General features: G+C 42.3%; 1 protein-coding gene across 6 annotated transcripts in view; it reads right to left on the reverse strand.

Annotated features, from left to right (window-relative positions):
* The window catches only part of CACNA1C (calcium voltage-gated channel subunit alpha1 C), a 780,229-nt gene that overhangs the window by 248,558 nt on the left and 508,793 nt on the right, over window positions 1–22,878 (reverse strand). For all 6 annotated transcript variants that reach the window (XM_073621582.1, XM_073621580.1, XM_073621584.1 and 3 more), the window contains exons 12-20: window positions 22,492–22,652; window positions 20,284–20,509; window positions 19,011–19,218; window positions 17,868–17,988; window positions 17,238–17,352; window positions 15,563–15,695; window positions 15,299–15,371; window positions 11,732–11,867; window positions 9,244–9,373 (exon numbers count right to left, since the gene is read on the reverse strand). In XM_073621582.1, coding sequence (XP_073477683.1) covers window positions 9,244–9,373; window positions 11,732–11,867; window positions 15,299–15,371; window positions 15,563–15,695; window positions 17,238–17,352; window positions 17,868–17,988; window positions 19,011–19,218; window positions 20,284–20,509; window positions 22,492–22,652 — 1,303 coding nt within the window. The remainder of the gene's footprint in view (window positions 1–9,243; window positions 9,374–11,731; window positions 11,868–15,298; window positions 15,372–15,562; window positions 15,696–17,237; window positions 17,353–17,867; window positions 17,989–19,010; window positions 19,219–20,283; window positions 20,510–22,491; window positions 22,653–22,878) is intronic.

Here is a 22,878-nt window from a genome sequence, read left to right on the forward strand (position 1 = left end):
GGTGGCACATATGAGGCAGAATTGCCTCTTCCTCTTCGGGACTGATGTCCCTTGCTGATAAGCCAGTGATCGGCTTTTTTTTCTCCTCGCGCTTTTGTTTTGATCATGTGATCAGCTGTCATTGGCTGACAGCTGATCACATGGTAAGGGGCCGGGACCGGCCCCTTACTCGGATTGGTGATCACCCGAGTCTCAGTGACTCTGTGATCACAGCGCGCTCTGGAGGCCGTCATATGACGGCCTCCCGGAAATTCAGATCTGTGCTGTCACCATACATGTTACAATCTGACCATAAAATGTTTGTACAAGACACTGTAAAGTGGTTGTACACCTCAGAAATGAAATATAAACAAAGCATATCCCTCTATAGTGTCTACTTGTCTCAATTAAGAGCACTAAGTGTAATTTCTGTCTGCTGCTTTATTCCTCTGCTATCTGCATGAATAATTTATGACAAGTTTTTCTGACACCAAGAGAAAAATGGTGACAGGGGAGGGAACTCCAGCAGATTGATAGCCTCAGCTCTGTTCCTGTGAGCTGTGTGAAGGGGGCATGTCTCTTCCTTGGAATCAGCTCTCAGACCTCTCCTCACTGAGCTCTGCAGAGTATAACTTCAGCTTTCTGTCACCTTTTTTGTGACAGCTCAGACAAAGTTTATAAATTCTGGGCTTTGAACAGCTGTAGAGAATAGAAGACTGCAGATAAGCAGGTACAACTTATGTAGGAGGATTTGATTCATCTCTGTGCATCACCTGAGGATAGTCCCTTCACTGGGCATAAGGAAGGGTTTACAACCACTTTAAATTTACTAAAACTGTGGAATATGAGAACCTAATCTATCCAATCTATTTGTATCCAACCAGACAGGTCCTTTAACTACATACAGTAGTTGTTGGAATATTTAAAGGAGATTGTGCAATCAGATTGTAACGTGTGTTGTGAGCTTAACGTGTATCTATAGCAAAACTTTTTTTGATAGAGTAGAGAATGGTTAACCCATTTACTTCCTTAGAGGAACTCTCCCAAAGTGAAACTTCACAATGGGGCAAACAGAAATAAGAACTTAATGGAAGGTATAAACCTTCTACACAATATCCAAAACTAAAATAAAATCCATTGCAAAGTTTCTTCCCTGGAGATCCTGTTATTAACAACTCTTCCTGTTCAGGGTGACAGCGCTAAGCCTGCAAGGTGTGCTCTTTCAGTTGGTTGTTGGCCTGCCTGTTTGATAGACCTATTATCTCCAGGGGAAAAAAACATTTTAACATTTAAAAAAAATATTTGGTTAAGAAAACTTCATATCGTGACACATGATGCCAGACATTCTAAAAATAAATTGGAGGGTTAGATTCATTTTTAATCTCTTCCAGACCGCCTTCCGCACATTTACTGCGGCAAGGCGACCCGGCTGTGTGAAACGACGTACCTGTATGTCGCTTTGTGCAGTAGCCTCTGGGGCTAGCCAGAGGGGGAGCCAATCAGCCAGTCCGGTGGACACAATGTCCGCCGACCACCTGCGATCGTTCCCCATATGTAAACAAGGCAGTTCGCCGTTCTGACAGGTGAGAACATGAATCTCTATGTTCTCCCAATCAGAGCAATCCAAACAAGTAAGCACCCCCTAGGGACACACTTAACCCTTTGATTGCCCCTGGTGTTAACCCCTTCCCTGTCACTGTCATTAGTACAGTAACAATACATATTTTTAGCAAAAATTAGCAAAATCCATGTGTTGGCTGTGTGGCCATATGGTGCAATTGGGTGAGCATACATGCAAATACAGAAGGCAGATATGTGTTGAAAAATGCACCAAATCTTCTGACTGATAGGAGAAACACAGACCCCAGACTGTTTAATAAAATTCCCCAGTTCCTGAAACATGACACAGTCAAAACTTCTGTATATCAATCATACTGAGAGTGAAGGTCTAAATGCGTTCCTCCTCCCTCCTGTGCGTTCTCTCTCATTTAAGAAGCCACAGATGGGACTCTTTCTGGCATCCAATTTTCATATGTGAGTTGGAGTTCAGGGAGGATGATGAGAATGCCAAGAGGAACAGTCAGCAATGTAGAACATGGCAAAGTTTAGCTATTGGCTGATTTCTTGACACCCCACCACCACCACCACTACACACCTGTGTGATAGTAGCAATTATGTTTATTTGTAATTATGTATATCTATTATGTGGCACATAATTGTGAAGTGAAAAAAAAATGATAAATGGTTTTCAAAATTTTTTTACAAATAAATATCTGAAGTATGTGGTGTGCATTTGTATTCAGCCTCCCTAAGTCAATACTTTGTAGAACCACCTTTCGCTGCAATTACAGCTGAAAGTCTTTTTGGGTATGTCTCTACCAGCTTTGCACATCTAGAGAGTGAAATTTTTGCCCATTCTTCTTTGCAAAATAGTTCAAGCTTTGTCAGGTTGGATGGAGTGGTTCTGTGAACAGCAATTTTCAAGTCTTGCCATAGATTCTAGATTGGATTTAGGTCTGGACTTTGACTGGGCCATTCTAACACATGAATATGCTTTGATCTAAACCATTCCATTGTAGCTCTAGCTGTATGTTTAGGGTCGGTGTCCTGCTGGAAGGTGAACCTCCGCCCCAGTCTCAAGTCTTTTGCAGACTCTAACAGGTTTTCTTCTAAGATTGCCCTGTTTTTGGCTCCATCCATCTTCCCATCAACTCTGACCAGCTTCCCTGTCCCTGCTAAAGAAAAACATCCCCACAACATGATGATGCCACCACCATGTTTCACAGTGGGGATGGTGTGTTCAGGATGATGTGCAGTATTAGTTTTCCGCCACAAATTGCATTTTGCTTTTAGGTCAAAAAGTTCAATTTTGGTCTTATCTGACTAGAGCACCTTCTTCCACGTTTGCTGTGTCCCCCACATGGTTTACCGCAAACGGGACTTCTTATGGCTTTCTTTCAACAATGGCTTTCTTCTTGCCACTGTTTCATAAAGGCCAGATTTATGGAGTGCACGACTAATAGTTGTCCTGTGGACAGGTTCTCCCACCTGAGCTGTGGACCTCTGCAGCTCCTCCAGAGTTACCATGGACCTGTTGGCTGCTTCTCTGATTAATGCTCTTCTTGCCCGGCCTGTCAGTTTAGATGGACGGCCATGTCTTGGTAGGTTTGCAGTTGTGCCATACTCTTTCCATGATGGATTGAACAGTGCTTCGTGAGATGTTCAAAGCTTGGGATATTTTTCCTTTAAACTTCTCCACAACTTTGTCCCTGCCCTGTCTGGTGTGTTCCTTCGTCTTCATGATGCTGTTTGTTCACAAACCTCTGTATTTACACTGAGATTAAATTACACACAGGTGCACTCTATTTACTAATTCGTTGACTTCTGAAGGAAATTGGTTCCACTTTCTTTTAGTCAGGAGTAGCAGAGTAATTGGGGGCTGAATACAAAGGCATGCCACACTTTTCACATATTTATTTGTAAAAAAAAATTTGAAAAGCATTTATATATACTAAAATTACCTCATATTTTACTTGCAATTATTTTAAAAAAAAAAAACAGGTTTTCCACTCTCAAAAGACAACCGTGGACAGAGTAGGATAGGAAGTTATTGACAAAAAAAACAAAACAAAAACCAAAACATACATTTCTTTGCAGTTCAATAATTTAGCTAATAAAGGAACAAACAGAAAAAAAATACAATTCCTAGTGAAAGTATAGTTAACAAAAAAGTGCAGTACCCACTGTTAACCTGTAGGTGTTGCTAATGCTTAGTCGTTCAACAAAATTGATGCTACTGAAACACATAACAAATGAAAAGATGAACTTTAAAAGGTTATTAATGATGAATGAAACTGCAGCGCCACCATTGCCGGAATATATCTATTATAACAATTACTGAATTCATTTTCACAGTTCAAGAATTGCAGCACTCCTCAGCTTAGGGGTGACGAGAGTCATTTACAAATCAGGAATGTTTTACTTCAAAGTAGTCTTGCTACAAAGGTACAAAGTTGCAGTCTGATCACTTCCTCCTGCTTGCAGCACACAGATGGCATCATTTCAGCCTAGGCAAAGTCAGATGACTTTTTAACAATAAATGACCCTCACTTCCTGTGTATAAAATGTTTTCAGCACAACAGGAAGTGAGGGTAAATGTCTGTAAAAGAACGTTAGATAGCAGTTAAACAGGGGTTCTAACCCTTCCACACTCCATCCAAAGCTAAGAAAAACAGATTTGGCCGGACATACACTTGAACCCCCTTTTATCAATCTACATTTTGGTGATGCTTAAACCAACTTTAAAACAATTCAAACTATTTCACTGAGGATCAATGCTATGTGTACACTGTCCACTCAAATAAACAACATTTTTGCAAAATATTTGAAAAAAACCCATAAAATGGCATTAAAATTATCCTCACGTTGAGGAAGGAGGATAAGTTGGGAGGTATGAACTTTGTCTCACTGGGAGGCATGAACGGATTTCAGTGGACTGTGTACAGTGAGCTTACCATAATGTGTATTAGAAGCTGCAGCAAGTCAGATAGAGCCCACCTTGTTTTCTGGCTAGAAGACATCTAGCATCATCTAGCCCTTTCCTACCAGTCTGACTGTCCCTGGCTTGCCCCTTTTAATCACTGGATTTCAGTTGTTTCAGTCAAACATCAAAACGTGGATTTTACCTAGGATGGGTCTGCATGTAAATGTAGTCTGCTGAAAGCGGTAGTAAAGTCTTCTTTGTGATTTTTACCTACAGGTAAGCTTATAATAAGGCTTACCTATAGGTAAAATTAATATCTCCTAAATGTGCAACATTTAGGAGATATTTGCTCTTTTGGCAGTCAGTGACGCATGTGCTCTGAAGGAACGGCATACCCATGTCGTTCCTTCAGAGCACTGTGCTGTAGCCATGACTGACGTTGTTGCAGCTTGGCCATTCAAACTCCCTCAGCCCGCGGACCTAGTAGGAGAACTGGATGAAGATGGAAGCCCTGTCAGCGGTGACAGCACACTGCTGGAGGGCTTTGTTCTAAGGTAGAACCTTGCATGTTTTTTTTTTTTTTCTTAAATACCCCGGTTTACTACCGCTTGAAGAAGGTATTTAATAAATGTGCCTTCTCTTTGTCCCCAGTCACCAACTCTGAAGCATCTTATAAAGGGCCTACGTGCTCAGACCTGACCTTTTAACAATTAAAAAATAATTTAAATTGTTTTATTTGGGGGGGGGGGGGGGGGGTATTGTAAAGAAAGTAGCGGAAGAATACGGGTATCTATATCCCTTTAAACCGGCTCACCCGGAAAAAGAAATTCTGGATAAATAAACCCGGAGGGTAGATGAAGCGGCGCACCATTTTCTCTGGATTCCCCGGCACATAGAATTTCCAAGGCTGTCACCAAAAGTTGCTGAGAGGTATGTCTCAGTGTTACACACACACCTGGGGCTACATCCGGAAAATTAATCTGGCTGGAGAGTGTAATCCTTTGCAGGCCATAAAAGAAGGACATTAAACACTATGTCGTCACAGTAAATGCCAAAGGAGAAGACACTGCCAGATCCCAGGTACTACTGGTAAATTCAATGAAAGTATGTCTGTTCACTAAACTTTGTGGATTACCAATATGTGCTGTGTGAAGTTTAGGACGCTATGCTAGAAGCCACTTCGTTTCTGCACGAAAGTTGTGACTAGTGGAGAGCATTCCTGCTGGCTGTACTGCCAAGATTGTGCTGCACTGAACGCTGCTGTCAGATACAGGGAGTGCCCACTTGAGTCATGCTGGCCAGTGCTCTGAAAATTGCCAGTATGCCTCCCTCAGAAAAGTAACCTGTGATGTGATGTTCAGCAGGGTTGTATCTCAAGTGATGGGGAAATCTTCCTCAGTTCCTGGCTGTCGTGCGGACAGACTGAGGCTACCATTGCAATGGGACCTGTGTCCCAAAGTGCGGTCCCTTGCACTATGGTCTGGCTGCTTGTTGGACTGTTATACATCAAGGACACTGGAGTGTTTAGCTAGTCAGGTAGAATGAGCTGTGGCATAGGGGCGAATTCTTACCTCTTTTGTGAATAATGGACTAACCCTTGAGACAGGGATTCAACATGGATGACAACGCTAACCATTTATACCCTTTTACTACTGTATATATTAGATAGTTAGGATATAAGGTCATTGCTTATGTTTCCTTTAATTATTTGGGTGGTACGTCATCCTAAAATTGTACATAATGTTTGATATTTAATTTGCTCTGTGTGAACTACCATTCACTCATGTATCTGTCATACATGTTCTTTCCATGTGGTACGTCACGTGCATTGTTTGTCATTGTTATTCTCCCTGCAAACTCCTAGACATTTTGTAGGCAGGGGGAGGATGTAGCCCCCTGATGTTTAGGCAGGGTTGCTCTTAAATTTACCTGCCAGGTATAGTTGCCTTGGCTAATTGTTAGGGATCATTTGATTTTACCCTAAGTCTGAAATTGCTGCACTTCTCTCTTCTGTTGCTAGGTGGCTGGGTACCTGGCAACATTAGATAAGACAAGGGCAATGCAAGGACAGATTAGGAGTATATGGGGTATCTCAGCCAATGGGCAGAGACTTTCTTAAATCCCTTGGCCTGCTGGGAGAACCTATATATTTGGATTGAGTCAGGTGATCAGTGTTCTGTGCCACCTGGACGGCTGTCTGGATGGACATTTGTTGTGCTGCCCGGTCTGCTAGGCCGGAGTTTTGGCCTATCCCGGGCACATCTGGCTGCTAGGCTGTCTGAGGGGCTATCCAGAAGCAAGAGAGCAGCATAGGGTTGGGATTGCGGCTTGCAGTCCAACCAGAAGTGACAGTTCTGCCGGTCAGAGAACCTGTCCTGGTTGGAGGTAGGGGGGAAGCTGTTGCCACTAAGGCACCAACCACCTTGTTACCAGCAACCACAGTGAGAAGCTGATGGAAGTACCGTAGCAGTATTCTCACCTAACGGTGAAGAAACGGGAAACTTCAGCAGGTGCCAAGCCAGGGACCCAGCCAATGGGGTGACGCTTGAGGAGCATCTGGAGTGCCAAGCTAGGGACCCAGCAGGGAAGCGGGGGTGACGCTTGAAGAAGATACTAAATTAAAAAGATTAGAAGAGCACACGGGATTCAGTGGCAGTGAATCAGCAAGTCTAGTGAGAGAGACTAGGAGCTCAGTGGGCTGAGAATCTACAAGAAGTGACTGTATAAAAGTAAAGGAGTTTATTACAATTTGTGTTAGGAAATGTTCTAAGACTGTTGCCATAAAAGACAGCGCTCCTACACATGCAGATGTTGTGTCTTACTGGATGCCTTTCCCTGCATGGCTGTCTACCTGTAGAAGCCCTAAGCCATCTCTCCCAACGTTCGGTTCAAGAGAAAATAAATCTTTTTGCATTCAAGAAGTGTCTGGCGCCCATGAATTTACCTTGCATTACACCCACCATGTCTTGTAACCCACTCTACACAGAAGGATGTCAGCTGTCCCTAACTCTGGAGGTTCCCTTTGGACCAAAGGGGACCCGGGACCTTGCTACATATAGTAGAGAGTGTACAGCTTGTATAACAGTGTAAATTTGCTGTCCCCTCAAAATAATTCAACACACAGCCATTAATGTCTAAACCTCTGGCAACAAAAGTGAGTACAGCCCTAAGTGAAAATGTCCAAGCCCAATTAGCCATTTTCCCTCCCCAGTGTCATGTGACTCGTTGGTGTTACAAGATCTCAGGTGTGAATGGGGAGCAGGTGTGTTAAATTTGGTGTTATCACTCTCACTCTCTCATACTGGCCACTGCTAGTGGGGGGTCAGCCTGTCAGTGCTCAGACCACACACTGCATCAAATTGGTCTGCATGGCTGTCATCCCAGAAGGAAGCCTCTTCTAAAGATGATGCACAAGAAAGCCCGCAAATAGTTTGCTGAAGACAAGCAGACTAAGGACATGGATTACTGGAACCATGTCCTGTGGTCTGATGAGACCAAGATAAACTTATTTGGTTCAGATGGTGTCAAGCGTGTGTGGTGGCAACCAGGTGAGGAGTACAAAGACAAGTGTGTCTTGCCTACAGACAAGCATGGTGGTGGGAGTGTCATGGTCTGGGGCTGCATGGCATGAGTGCTGCCGGCACTGGGGAGCTACAGTTCATTGAGGGAATCATGAATGCCAACATGTACTGTGACATACTGAAGCAGAGCATGATCCCCTCCCTTCGAAGACTGGTCTGCAGGGCAGTATTTTAACATGATAACAACCCCAAACACACCTCCAAGACGACCAGTGCCTTGCTAACGAAGCTGAGGGTAAAAGTGATGGACTGGCCAAGCATGTCTCCAGACCTAAACCCTATTGAGCATCTGTGGGGCATCCTCAAAGGGAAGGTGGAGGAGCGCAAGGTCTCTAATATCCACCAGCTCCGTGATGTCATCATGGAGGAGTGGAAGAGGACTCCAGTGGCAACCTGTGAAGCTCTGGTAAACTCCATGCCCAAGAGGGTTAAGGCAGTGCTGGAAAATAATGGTGGCCACACAAAATATTGACACTTTGGGCCCAATTTGGACATTTTCACTTAGGGGTGTACTCACTTTTGTTGCCAGCAGTTTAGACATTAATGGCTGTGTGTTGAGTTATTTTGAGGGACAGCAAATTTACACTGTTATACAAGCTGTACACTCACTACTTTACATTGTAGCAAAGTGTCATTTCTTCAGTGTTGTCACACGGAAAGATATAATAAAATATTTACAAAAATGTGAGGGTTGTACTCACTTTTGTGAGATACTGTATATCCTTGGACAGTGAAGGAGAAGCAGCAGACTGATGATCCGTTCTCTCTGTCACTTGGCTCTCTCCGCTTATCAGCATTCTCCTTGCATTATATTGTTTCTTTCATATGTGCCTGGAGTTTAATTTAAGGTGGGAATAAGCTCCAAAAATCCACAGAACTATGTTAAGGAGATCTCACTTCAGGAGACCTCAAGAGATACAGGAAACCAGTGGCTGACTGCCAACCAGACTCCACTAATGACTGAAATCTAACATTTGGGTGAAACACCTCTAAATTAGCTCTGCAAGAAGGAATAATAACCCTTGAAAATGGGAAAGACATCACAACAAATTTTTCTGCATTTGTAAATGACCCATCTTTGCGTTACAAAACAGAGGAGAAAGTGTACGGCCATGGTGGGGCTCTTGGTGGAAGTAATGGGGTGGGAGGGGTCAGGTCGGATCTCCCATACCCCAGACATGAGGAGGACATTGTGCATACTTGGTTCCTGAAGGAGTAGTGTCTCACGGGGTCTTCGGCTGCCAGTGAAATGCTGCTTAGGAGGATGAAGAAGAGGATCAGGTTGGTAAAGATGTTGTTGTTGACAATACGGTGACAGTGAAGGCGGAATCTGCAAGACAAACGAAAAGAGGAAAAAAATGGGCCATTAGAGTGGACAACCTTCTGCAGGAGGAGGGACTTTGAAATGAAGAAAGAGATTTAAAAGCAAACATTTTGATTTCCTACAAACGTGTTAAAATAATACTTTGGTTAGTTATGTTATTTGAAGCACATACATCTTCTTTGAGAGCTCATAATCTAGACATGGGAATAACAATTTTTATGGAAATATGGAAGTTACCAGTGCTTACCTCTCCTCCTAAAAATGTTAGATGCCTGGCTGTCTATGCCAGCCCACTGCTTGCATTAGGGCTGAGCGCTCATGGGAGGAGTACTGAGGCAGGGTGCAGTGATGTTTTCAGTATGCTATGTGCAGCACCCTGCTGGTCCCACCCACCAGACATGATCTGTCTGCATTGCACAGGGGAGTACAGAGACACAGATTTTATGGAAATTTATAAAAATGTAAAAATGTCATTAGTATGTTGATGTAGGGAAAGGAGAAATCAGGGAAGTGAAAATAAGAGCAAAATCAATTAAATCAGATTTAAACTATTAAACCCCTCCCATGCTCATAATCTCCACAACGTATGGACTAATTGTTCTGTAGTATAAAATAAAAACTGGGATGACTCCTTTAAATTAGGCAGGAAGTGTGCACAGGACACAGGAAAGCTCTGAATTTGTGGCAGGATCAACAGGTATTTTTTTGCTCATAACAAACTGAAATACCAAAACTCATTTAATAGACAGAAAGAGAGTAAGAGAAGTTCATTGCTAGGGTTTACATACATTTCATATTCCAATTTACTGTCAGAACAGATGACCTTTGATTTGCTAACCCTTTGCTTTCAATGTGGCTGATCTCAAATTTGGATGAACTTGTTACCCTGGATTTCTGACTATTCCAGCTAATGGATATGATAAATATCTTTTATAAGACATGGCCAAGTTCATCTGGGTTCTCTTGGCTGGAATCTGTGTAAGTGGGACAATCTCTAGCACAGGTCAGCTGTATGTTTGTACCACGCAGTTAATTATAAAGGTTATCTGAAGGAAAAAATTAGGACAAGGTCCCCAAAGGAGGGACACCTACGGAAAGGACAGATTTTATAAGATTAAAAGGATCATGATGACACAAGGGAGGCTCTGAGTCAACATTGGTTAATCCATACTGAAATGTCCACCTGTAAAGTGACTACAGTCTGACAAACCTGCTCGTAGGACTTCGATATCAGCCAACATAACAGTGAAAGAGTTCTGAATGGGCTGTGTATATTTTGTTTTTGTACTGTGTGTATCAAAAGGAGCCATTCAACATACTGTATGTACCATACACAAAATGACAGTTTGTCCAACTCCCAGACCTGAAGGAAGTATTGATCTGAAAGTGGATTTTTCATCAAATAAGTTTTAATGCCAACATGCTACTGTTAATGTGTCAGTGTAACAATTCCAGGCATGTGCTACCCCTCAAAGTGATCACATTACTCCCTGACAATATCTTCATCTGCTTTCTCTTAAAAAGGACAGCAGCATCTTTGTTCGAGATTCACCCAGGGCCACCATCTATTTCCTAGACTGACATGCTGGCTGACATTTCATTCATTTCTATGCAATGTGGTGCGTAAAAATACAGATATGTTGCATTTTTCTGCACAGAAATTCTCCATAGGTTTTCTTTTTGCTATCTGTGTCCCATCCCATTGGAGAGATAGATATCTGTTCACTTCCTGTCCCACAGCCAAAACAGAAAGTAAGAGGAAATCCCTATAAAGTGAGGGAGTGAATGGTTGCCACCATGGTCACCAAAACTAGTGCCTGCACCCCCCCCCCCCCTCCCCACTGGAAGATTTCCTATCAGTTCCTGTTCTGGGGATAACCCAAAATTTGGGATTGTCTTTTACCTTCACTCTTTGATGATAACAGTAACATGACAAATAGAAAGTATAGATGTTTTAATCTCTCTCCGCTCTATCCAAAACAAAAAAAAAGTTTCACCTTTATTTACACTTTCATGATAAAAGGTGGAGCTTTTCTGAAAAATTATACTGTTACCGTATATTGTTACATGTCAGGAATGTATTCAAGCATTCTCAGACACATATTTAGGTTTACTGCCTAGTGATCCTCAACCTTTGAAAACTTATGTAAATGAAAGCTGCGCATATACAGTATCCCTGAAGCTTATCAGTTCATTACAGTAAAGTCAGCATTTCCCATTAAGTATGATTATGAAAGATTTCTGAAAGTGGCCCAGATATTTAAAGAACAAAATAGGTAAAAATCTGTTGCAAAGTTTGCTATCTGCCTTTAGATGACTGGATCGTTTAAATACTGGAATTTTACTGTATAATTTTGGACTCACTTGTTGTCTGGACGGAAAATGAAGAAAGCGGAGGCTTCGGGCATGGGAACAGCCTTCTCCTTAATATGCAGTTCAGACAGTGGGCGGGGACGAGGGCCAACAGGCATCTCCGGCTCCTCCTCTTCCTCCTCCCCCCCTGAGGAACACAAAATCATTTTATTTAGGAGAAGATTCTTCAAGATAGCAGGTACAGCAAGCAAAACAGATGACTTTAGTGAATCTACATCTTCCGGGCTGGCTTATGAGTTTGCATGTCATTCATTAAAAGGAACATTTTTTTTACTACGGCAAAATTACATTTATAAAGTCAGGGACTGGAAAGATATTCTGTTACACAGTTCAGGTCACAGGATCAGCTTACCATGTATTTAGGGATGAAACAGTGATACTGTATGGCTCAATACATGTGGCTTTTTTAAACTTCATTAAAAAATTGAATTATACTATCTTTAGTGACTAATGAGACCTTCTGTACACATATTTTTTTTAATTCTAGCGCTAAAAACATTGTTTACATTATGACTATTCAGACTGCAGGTTACAATAACCCAGAGTCCAGATAGGTAAACACTTTATGCAGATCATTTCACCATAGTGTCACTCTAGACAATCCAATGTTGCTAAACATTTTTAGAATATACACACTTTAGAAGCAATATTATTATTATTTTATTTACACATTTATGAATGTATTGACAAATCTATACATGGGTACCATATAAAGGGATGTTCTTGGCAGTACACAGACTATTGCCTCAGTGTTAAACATATTGAACATTATGCCTTAACCACTTATGGACCACCGTACGCCGATGTACGTCCAAACTTTGAAGGGGGATATCGTTGTTATGGCAGCAGCTAGCTGCAATAACCCCGGTATCCCCGTTTTCGTGCAGCAGCCGGCTTTTCCCTGCGGCGAATTTGCCGCAAGATCACTTTTATCGGTGGCGGGAGAGGGGCCCCCCCTCCCGCCGCGATTCGGTGCCATCCGCCACTTACCAGAGCCGTTGGTAGCGGCAGAGGCGATCGCGTCCTTCTCCGTGCTGTGCCTGGAGACGAGTGAGGCTAAGATGGGGCCATGACACTGCTGGGCGGAAGAGACGTCAAAACGTCACTTCCACCCACGCCTCTTAAAGGCATATTTTTTTCAATGTCATTTTTTTAAATAATTTTTTTTTTTTTTTAATTGCATTTTAGTGTAAATATGAGATCTGAGGTCTTTTTGACCCCAGATCTCATATTTAAGAGGACCTTTTTTTCTATTACAAGGGATGTTTACATTCCTTGTAATAGGAATAAAAGTGACACAATTTTTTTTAAAAAAACAGTGTAAAAATAAATAAAATAATGTAAAAAAAAAATAAAATAAAATTTTTTTTTTTTTAAAAAACCCCAGTCCCGACGAGCTCAAGCGCAGAAGCGAACGCATACGCGAGTAACGCCCGCATATGAAAACGGTGGTCAAACCACACATGTGAGGTATCGCCGTGACCGGTAGAGCGAGAGCAATAATTCTAGCCCTAGACCTCCTCTGTAACGCAAAACATGCAACCTTTTATTCTCTAGGGTGTTAGAAAAAAAAACATATATAATGTTTGGGCGTTCTAAGGTCCCTTTCACACTGGGGCGGTGGGGGCGTCGGCGGTAAAACAGCGCTATTTTTAGCTACTAGTTTTTGCGGCGGTATTTGCCCGCTAGCAGTGCGGTTTTAACCCCCGCTGGCGGCCGAAAAAGGGTTTAAACTGCTCACATAGCGTGGCTATAGCCGCGGTATTGCCGCGGTATAGCCGCGCTGCCCCATTGATTTCAATGGGCAGGAGCGGTTTAGGAGCGCTGAATACACCGCTCCTTCACCGCTCCAAAGATGCGGCTTGCAGGAGTTTTTTTCTTCTCCTGCCAGCGCACCGCTTCAGTGTGAAAGCCCTCGGGCTTTCACACTGAACAAACAGTAGAGGCTGTTTTGGGTCGGTTTGCAGGCGGTATTTTTAGCGCAATAACGCCTGCAAACCGCCCCAGTGTGAAAGGGCTCTAAGTAATTTTCTAGCAAAAAAACCTGTTTTAAACATGTAAACACCTAAAATCCAAAACGAGGCTGGTCCTTAAGTGGTTAAAGTGGTTCTAAACCCTTACATATATACAGTGAAGTGAGTGGCCTCAGGTGATACACAAAGATGAAACGAATCCTCCTACACAAGCTGTACCTGTTTATCTGCAGTCTTCTCTACTCTACAGCAGTTCAAAGTGCTGAATTTTAAAGCTTGCCTAAGAGGTCAGAAAAAGGGAGCTGAGAACTAAAGTTACACTCTGCAGAGTTCAGTGAGGAGAGCTCTGAGTGCTGATTGGAGGGAAGGGAAACACCTCCCTCCACACAACACACAGTTATGCCCCGTACACACGGTCAGATTTTCCGACAGAAAATGTTTGATGGGAGCTTGCTGTGGGAAATTCCGATTGTGTGTAGGCTCCATCGGACATTTTCCATCTGAATTTCCGTCACACAAAATTTGAGATCTGGATCTCAAATTTTTCGACAACAAAATCCTTTGTCGTAAATTCCGATTGTGTGTACACAATTCCGACGCACAACGTTCCACGCATGCTCGGAATCAAGCAGAAGAGCCGCACTGGCTATTGAACTTCCTTTTTCTCGGCTCGTCGTACGTGTTGTACGTCACCTCGTTCTTGATGTTCGGAATTTCCGACAAGATTTGTGTGACCATGTGTATGCAAGACAAGTTTGAGCCAACATCAGTTGGAAAAAATCCATGGATTTTGTTGTCAGAATGTCCGATCGTGTGTACGGGGCATAACAGAGCTGAGGCTGTCAATCATCTGGAGATCCCTCCCCTGTCCTCTATTTTCTCTTGCTGTCAGGAAAACCTGTCAAAAGTGATTCATGCTAGTAGTGGAGGAACTAAGCAGCAGACAAAAGTGACACTTAACTGAGACAAGTACACACTATAGAGGGATATTTTTGTTCATATTTGAAGTCTGAGGTTTAAACCACTTTAATACTGTCCTGACTGTACTTGTAAAAGATACCATACTTGTTTGGTAATACCTCAGAGGTTTGGCTCTATATGCCTCTGTATATCTGCTGTAGATGCATTGGCTAATACACAATGTTTTTAGATCTTTAAGCGTAAGACCAGAATGCTCCAAGGTCTTGTTTAAGTGGGACACTGATCTCCACTTTTAACACCGCTTTTTTTTTCACCTCATGCTGTTTCTTTTTCCCTTTGCTCATATGCATTGTTGTGTTTATATTGTGCCTGGAAAGCAGTTTTCATACACATGGGTGATTGGAGTTCCTGTTGGTAATTTGGTTTAGGTAAGAAAACTTTACACAGTGATTTGGTAGGCAGGCTTTTAGATTGCTTTAGTCCCTTCTAAACATAACCTGTATGATTTATACTGTCTTGTTTGTTCAGTTTGCAAAATTCAGACCTAGCTGCATATTTAAGTTGCGCCGCCTATAAGCAATATTCAAACTTTGCTATTTCTCTGTGGAACTCAGACATTTCTCAGCAATTTAGCAATCTTTCCAGAATCCTTTGTTGTGGTCACCTGGGTTTTCATTGCTGCTGGGGTATGGAGACTTCTCATCGTTTTCATTGGATGGATAATCTTCTACATTGATCTACAGGATAGAGATGAAGATTAATGGTCAAAGCTGTGTTCTTAAAAACTGCTTTCACAATAAGTAGATAATAGGCAACTAGGATATTGAAGTGGTTTGCATGAGCTACTCAAACTGGGTTACAAAAAAGTTAGTTCTGTAAAAGTGTGCGATTGGCTGAAGGTGGGGCATTCCAGTAATGTCATTCCCACCTTGGTTGTAGGAACTGATTCGCCATCTGCAGTGATAGCCTTCAGCTCAATCTTCTCTTTGTTCTCCTCCACAGCTGGAACTGGAGATTTTCCAATTGTCTCGTTCTCTTGTTTCTTCTCTGGGCTCGCCGTTCTAAGAAAAATAATTGAATGCATTTTATTTCATATATGGGGGCTTCTGGTCATTCTACCAGGGATGGTTAAATCAAATTCTTCGTCCAATATATGCATTCTCTGGATACAGTGTGTCAGACAAACTCTGCATAGAGAATTACAGGCAGTCCCCAGGTTACAAGGTTCTGTAGGTTTGTTCATAAGTTGAATTTTTATGTAAGTTGGAACAGGTACATTTTTTAAGTGTAAACCAGCCAAAAAATAATTTGTACGTTTTTTGGATAGCATACGGAAGGGTTAACACCCCTGTAACGTTTGTTTTGCTGTCTGTGCCCATTCAGAAGATTTCACCTCACTTTCTGTCCCTGTGACAATTGGATTTTGAAAAATTTGGGTTGTTGTGGAAACAAGAATTGGCGATAAAGCTTCAGCGGAGATACCTTTTTTCCCTAATGATAACTCTTTCAGGAGTAAACTTCCCTTCCTAGGGGTAGATTTCCTCTCACGTCTTGTTGTCTCCCTCCATTTGTAAGTATGAGTCCTATGTAAGTCAGATGTTTGTAACTCAGGGACTGCCTGTATATGTGGTTTTGGCTTACCCATGTTTAAAATGTACTGTATGTATAGTATGTACTACAAAAAAATGTTTGGATTCGGGTTTGGCTTGAAGAAAAGGTGGCAACTCTAACCAAGACGGCAGGAAGAAGGCCCGCTGCAGGACCGTAATAAAGGGCCATGTGATGATAGTAAAAGATCCCCAGGATCAATGGAAAGGGCCCTGGGCTTGGAGGGAAGAGGGGGTCCTTCATGGATTCTTGCACCAGGCCGTGAAGATTCTAGTCATCAAGGTAACACTCCAGCACACACCCCTTAGATCTTTTCATTGGTTAGGGTTGTCTGTCCAGGGACAAGGAAATATGGCTGCAGCAGAAGCTGGAGCTCTAGTTAAGCAATACTAAGATTCATTTATAAAGGCCAGTGACTCTTGCAGCATCAGACTGGACTTAACCTTCAAGTGTTTCGCATTCTGCACTGTACCAGGCAAAATCCACTTAAGTATTTTTTTCCTTTAAACATTTTTATTAATTTCTGTTTGTGTAATACGTTTTCTGTGTAATATGTTTTCTGTGTAATATTTTTTGTGCCATTTTTTGTTTTCTTTTCATTTAAATGTTACTTTTAAACTAAGAACTCTAAGAAGCTACGTGTATAAACTCTGTTACATTGCTTTCTGGGTGTGACAGTGACTGCTCTATTGATGGTTACTTGCAGGCTGAGCAGAGTAAGGCCAAGACTGTGTACATTAAACAACCTACTAAGGTTAATGATCTAAAAAAAAATCACAAAAAGCCCCCCAAATCTGAGCAACTGGAAAAAATTTTACTTTTATTCCTGGAGAAACTCTTTAAAAGCCTGTGAGACGTGTGAGATAAGAGGAAAAGTAGAAAATGAGCAGAATATTACTCTAACGTCTACAAAGTCCAAAGGACTCAATAGAATCAAGCTTTCACTGATCTAAATACTGTACAACACACTGCTAGGGGGTCAGGGAGAAATTTACCGAGCAAGTTTCTTCCTCTCCTTCTCTTCCTCCTCCTCCCTCTGAGCAGAGGTCAGGCTTTCTGCATCTGCCAGGTTGTCCACAGCAATGGCCAAGAAGACATTCAGGAGGATATCTGACACAGGAGTTAAGGAATGCAGATAGAACCTTAATAGCATCCACCCATAAAATTATTAAAAAAACATAACTATGGAGCAGAGCTCAGACTCATCCCTTTGCAGCTCCATCCCAAAATTATACTTTCATCTCCAAGATCTGTCTGTAAAGTGGACCTTTCAAGCCTACATGAATACATTCCTGGCTTCATGGTCAATTGATGTAATTGAAGGGCGTAAAAAAGATCACTTGTGGGTTTTTTTTTTTTATTGTTTATTTAGGGTATGCAGTAGAACACAACAGTATGACATGACATGCCATAGGCAATGAAATCCATAAATAGACAACAATATAACCATATCTGTGTGGTTTTATAGCCAATTGATGCCATTGTAGATTGGAAATAAGATTACTTGGAGTGTGGCCTTATGACTATTTGATGTAATTTTAGGTTGGAAATAAGATCACTGGGGGTGTGGCTCGGACCACAATTTTGGAGTGACTTCCCCTTCCTGCACTTGAATTACAGGATACAATTTCCACAGATGAAGAGGATTATGAAATAGATGCAGACGAGCATCCCAGGAAATGAGGGTCCACCATATGCCATGATCCCATCATACATCACTGAATTCCAGTCCTCTCCAGTAAGGATCTGCATGAGAGAAAATAAAGCAAAAAGGTAGAAGAATGACAAAACAAAACTTTTCATTTCATTTAACAACACAGATTATCAGATATTGGAGAACATATCCAGCCAAACTACCTTTGTTTTAGAAAAGTGTTTGTAGCACCTCCTCCTTATTAGCATGGCATAGCTAAGTAGGTATAGAGCAGGAGAAAAAAAAACTTCAAGCTGTTTGGATACAAATACTGTTTTTAAGAATGAGTCATGGTGCTATTCATGATGTATAAGAGGGGTTGGGTGCTACACGCTTGTTTGTGGTAGATATAATCATGATCAGTAAAGTGCTTCAGCTGATAAACCCTCTAAAACAAATGCAGAAGCCACACTTCTGTGCTTAAAGTGATTGTAAAGTCTCATTTTTTTCCTATAAAAATAACAAACATGTTATACTTACCTGCTCTGTTGCAGCGGATTTGCACAGAGCAGCCCGGATCCTCCTTTTCTCGAGTCCCTCTTCTGTGATCCTGGCCCCTCCCTCCTGTTCAGTGCCCCCACAGCAAGCAACTTGCTATGGGGGCATCCGAGCTGTGTCAGAGCTCCCTGTGTCCATTCAGACATGGAGCCCCGACCCGGTCCGCCCCCCCCTCTCTCTCCTGATTGGCTAGCTGACTTTGATTGATAGCAGTGGCAGCCAATGGCGCCACTGCTGTGTCTCAGCCATTTAGGAGGGAGAATCTTGGACGTCTGAGACACTCGTGGACATTGCTGGACATAGATTGACCACAGGTAAGTGTTAGGGGGGCTGCTGCACACAGAAAGCATTTTATCTTAACTTTTGCATAGTATAAGATAAAAAAAAAAAAAACCTTCTGACTTTACAACCCCTTTAAGCTGTATGGTCAGGAAACATGCAAAAACTATGATGGGACGAAAGCTCAGTTATAAAGTGTAACAGCAAAAGAACCTGCTTCATCCTACTAAACCTTTCTCCTTTAATCATCAAGAAGGGACGGAAATGTTTAAAGCAAAAAACTTCTTTAAGGCCACACCTGGAAGACAGTGAGCAGTGCCTGCGGGAAGTTGTCGAAGGTGCTACGGCGGGTCTGCATCTCATCGAAGTTGAACTTTCCCCCGAAGAGCTGCATCCCCAGCAGGGAGAAGATGATGATGAAGAGGAAAAGGAGGAGCAACAGGGAGGCGATGGAGCGCACAGAATTCAGCAGAGAGGCCACCAGATTGCTGAGGGAATTCCAGTACCTGAGAGACACATAAAGAAACACTTAGCAACTGCAACTAATCAAAAAATTCATCCCTCATTTTACCTGTGTAAAGCATGCTGAGTGGTTGCTTGTTCTGGAGCAGCGCACCCTATTAAAGTTGAACTCCAGGATTGAGCCTTCCTTGCACCTCTAACTCCTTGCCCCCATTCCCATCAAAAATTATATTATGTTTTTTTTAATTTGTATCTTACTTTTTCTGCCTTGTGACGTCATTGTTTGCTGCCTAAAAACTGCACTGTGGCCAGGTCCCTGGGGAGGATCTATAGAGGCGCTGCATGTGAATTATTATGAAATGCAGTGACATTGTGAGTGTGTGTGTGTGTACAGTGCCCGGAGTACTTTAAACCCACATAGCCACAAGGCTGCCAATTAATGCCTGTGGCCGGGTCAAGAAGAGTAACTGATGACACTGCTCCCTTATCTAAACTGCAGAGAGGAGGGAACATGACTGGGAGCCATAGGGAGGGTGCAAGTCTGATCCTACTACATGGAAGTTGCCCTGCACACGGAGAATGAAGCTGGCCATACATTATACAATTTTCATTTTCAATTTCCTTTGGATTTACCTTCAACTATGTAGAGCAATGGCCTGCCTGATTGCATACATATTGAAAGTGTTTAGGTTTGACCTAATTATATGGTTTTGGTAAATCTGAAGGAAAATTGTAATGTAATGGCCAGCCTAAGGAACATGTTTGTGGGAGAAAAAGGCTAACACAATGAACTTCAAAAAGAAGGAGAGCTTTTTTCGACAAGGCAAGCATGCAACTTGCATATACTAGTCACTGCTTTCTGGCTGGAGTTCAGCTTTAAATCCCAATGGAAATTTCAATTTAAATCAATTAAATACATTCCAGGTGCATCAGTACAAAAGGTGTGCAAAAGTCTTACAGTTCGTTTTGTAGAAAGCAGCCACAGCCTGAACAGAAAAGCCTGTGCTCTGCCAGCATGCTGCAGAGGAGGGCCCTCTGTATGGAAGCTGTGGTCTCTCTGCATATCACAGCCATACAACTCCCAGTCACAGGTGTGGTGGAGGGGGTACCTGGTAATCTTGAATATCCTGAGAAGACGTACGCAGCGTAGGACAGAGATGCCCAGAGGGGACATGATTTTGGTCTCTACCAATATGGTTTCCAGGATCCCCCCGCAGACGATGAAGCAGTCAAATCGGTTGAATAGGGAGACAAAGTATGCCTGGAGCCCCAAACTGTACATCTTCAAGAGCATCTCGGCAGTGAAGAGTGCCAGGAGGACCTTGTTTGCTGTGTCTGAAACATGCAAGATAAAATGTTTCAAAACATTACCAACTTATTCCATTAACAAGTGAACAGAATTTTTTTTCATAACTCAACACAAGGGAGAAAGGAACTAATTACCATTACCAATAACTTAATTGAGGCTAGAAATAGAATAATTTTTCTAAAATCTAAAAAAAATGAACTGTTGTTACAAATGAAGTTACAATCAGATCAGGGAAGTCAATGAGCTACAGTAACAGACTCACTTAAGCAGCCTTAAAATGGAAGTCTGAGCAAAAAAAAAAAAAAACGAATGACATACAGTATATATTGTAGTTTGTCAGTAGCATTAAAGTGGACGTTCAGGCAAAACCCAACCAACGCTTAACCTGCTCTCTGCCACATTCTAAGCCTAATCTATCTAACCCTGTAAAGCAAAAATCGCTATACTTACCTGTTCTACAGCCATTCTAGTCCCAGCATCAGCTGTCAGCGGTGGCTTCAGTGTGCAGGCGGATGCAGGAGAGGCAGCTGACAACGGAAGCCCCATAGTAAGTCTATGGGTGACATCACTTCCCAGCCAATTCACAGCCGTTGTCGGCCTTCTCCTACCCACAGCTTCCTCCTCTGGAGACTGGACTGCAGAATAGGCAAGTACAGCAATTTTTGCTTTACAGGGTTAGATGGATTAGGCTTAGAATGTGGCAGAAAGCAGGTTTAGAGTTAGTTAGTTTTTGCCTGGACTTACACTTTAACACAGCAGTTTTGGTTTTTCTGAGTCCTCACGTTACATAGTTTTATGACCAGTAGATCCATTATTATTCCACTTTGTGTAAAAGGGTAACAACACTGTTCATTCTACAGTGAAGTTTCGCAGCAGTGTTGTCACCCTCTAGACAGGGTAGTCTTAGAAAAACATGTAGTTATAAATGGGTAAGTATTGATATAAACTAATTAAATCTCAAGTTCAACTGACAATTTCAAGCAACAGGTTTTTTTTTCCTTTGGAAAAAAAGGTTTGAACTATAGGAATAAATGCTGGGCACCCCAGCAGGGTTACATGGTTTAATCCAGCACCTGTGACTGTTATGCCCCGTACACACGGTCGGATTTTCCGATGGAAAATGTCCGATCGGAGCGTGTTGTCGGAAATTCCGACCGTGTGTGGGCTCCATCGGACATTTTCCATCGGATTTTCCGACACACAACGTTGGAGAGCAGGAGATAAACTTTTCCGACAACAAAATCCGTTGTCGGAAATTCCGATCGTGTGTACACAAATCCGACGGACAAAGTGCCACACATGCTCATAATAAATAAAGAGATGAAAGCTATTGGCCACTGCCCCGTTTATAGTCCAGACGTATGTGTTTTACGTCACCGCGTTCAGAACGATCGGATTTTCCGACAACTTTGTGTGACCGTGTGTATGCAAGACAAGTTTGAGCCAACATCCGTTGGAAAAAATCCTAGGATTTTGTTGTCGGAATGTCCGAACAAAGTCCGACCATGCATACGGGGCATTACTGTTGCTGGACAGCTTGGTCTGCACGTAAATTGTACAGCTTAATCTGCGCGTTAATTAAACAGTTTGGTCTGCACAAGAGCTGTGTTGGAATGTAAACTGAGCTGCATCTGCGCAACTCAGTGTACATTCCAAATAGAACTGTAGGCAGACAGATAGATTTATTTTATTGCAGAAGAGATATTGCATGTATTTTCTGAAATAAATAGCATGTCTGCTTGCAGTTTTTCAAAATAAGAATTTAGTTCCGCTTAGATGAGATTTTAGTGATTGGCTTAATTTTACTTTAAGTCATCTACTTCTGTACACTTTCCTATAGCAATTGTAACCAATAAGATGCAATCTTCCATTTTTTCTAGAGCATAACTAAAAATAAACATCACTATGTTTTACAGCTGGTGAAAATGAGGCTCCCTTTATTTGTTACATTGGAAGTGTTCTGTGTGAAAGGGTCAATAATTGATCTTGGCTCGGTGCTGCTACATACCTTGTACTTCGGTGAGCCAGTCAGGTTGGTTGTAGTGCTCGGAAGCAATGGTCAGCGTGTTCAGGAAAACCAGAAATATCACCAGCCAATAGAAGACGTTAGACTTCACTGCTGCCCGGCACTTCCTCCGACAAAACCGGTTCCAGCGCCGCCAGTAACGGCTGCAGAATGTTGGAAACAGGGATAGGTGTTACACAAGAAGTGACAAGGCAAAGATGACCAAACCTTGAGGGTTGTGAGTGACAAACACCCCACCCTTGAGAGGTAGTTCTGATCTCATGTGATGTTTTTTGCTTTGACATGTTAATGTTAACATGTCAAATACGTTACTCTCTAGTGCAATGAACATGCTGCTAGTTGGAGAGTAAAGTGACAGTGAGACGAGCT

This window comes from Aquarana catesbeiana, linkage group LG03 (genome assembly GCF_042186555.1).
Source record: "Aquarana catesbeiana isolate 2022-GZ linkage group LG03, ASM4218655v1, whole genome shotgun sequence".
In the NCBI taxonomy this organism is placed as follows: domain Eukaryota; kingdom Metazoa; phylum Chordata; class Amphibia; order Anura; family Ranidae; genus Aquarana; species Aquarana catesbeiana.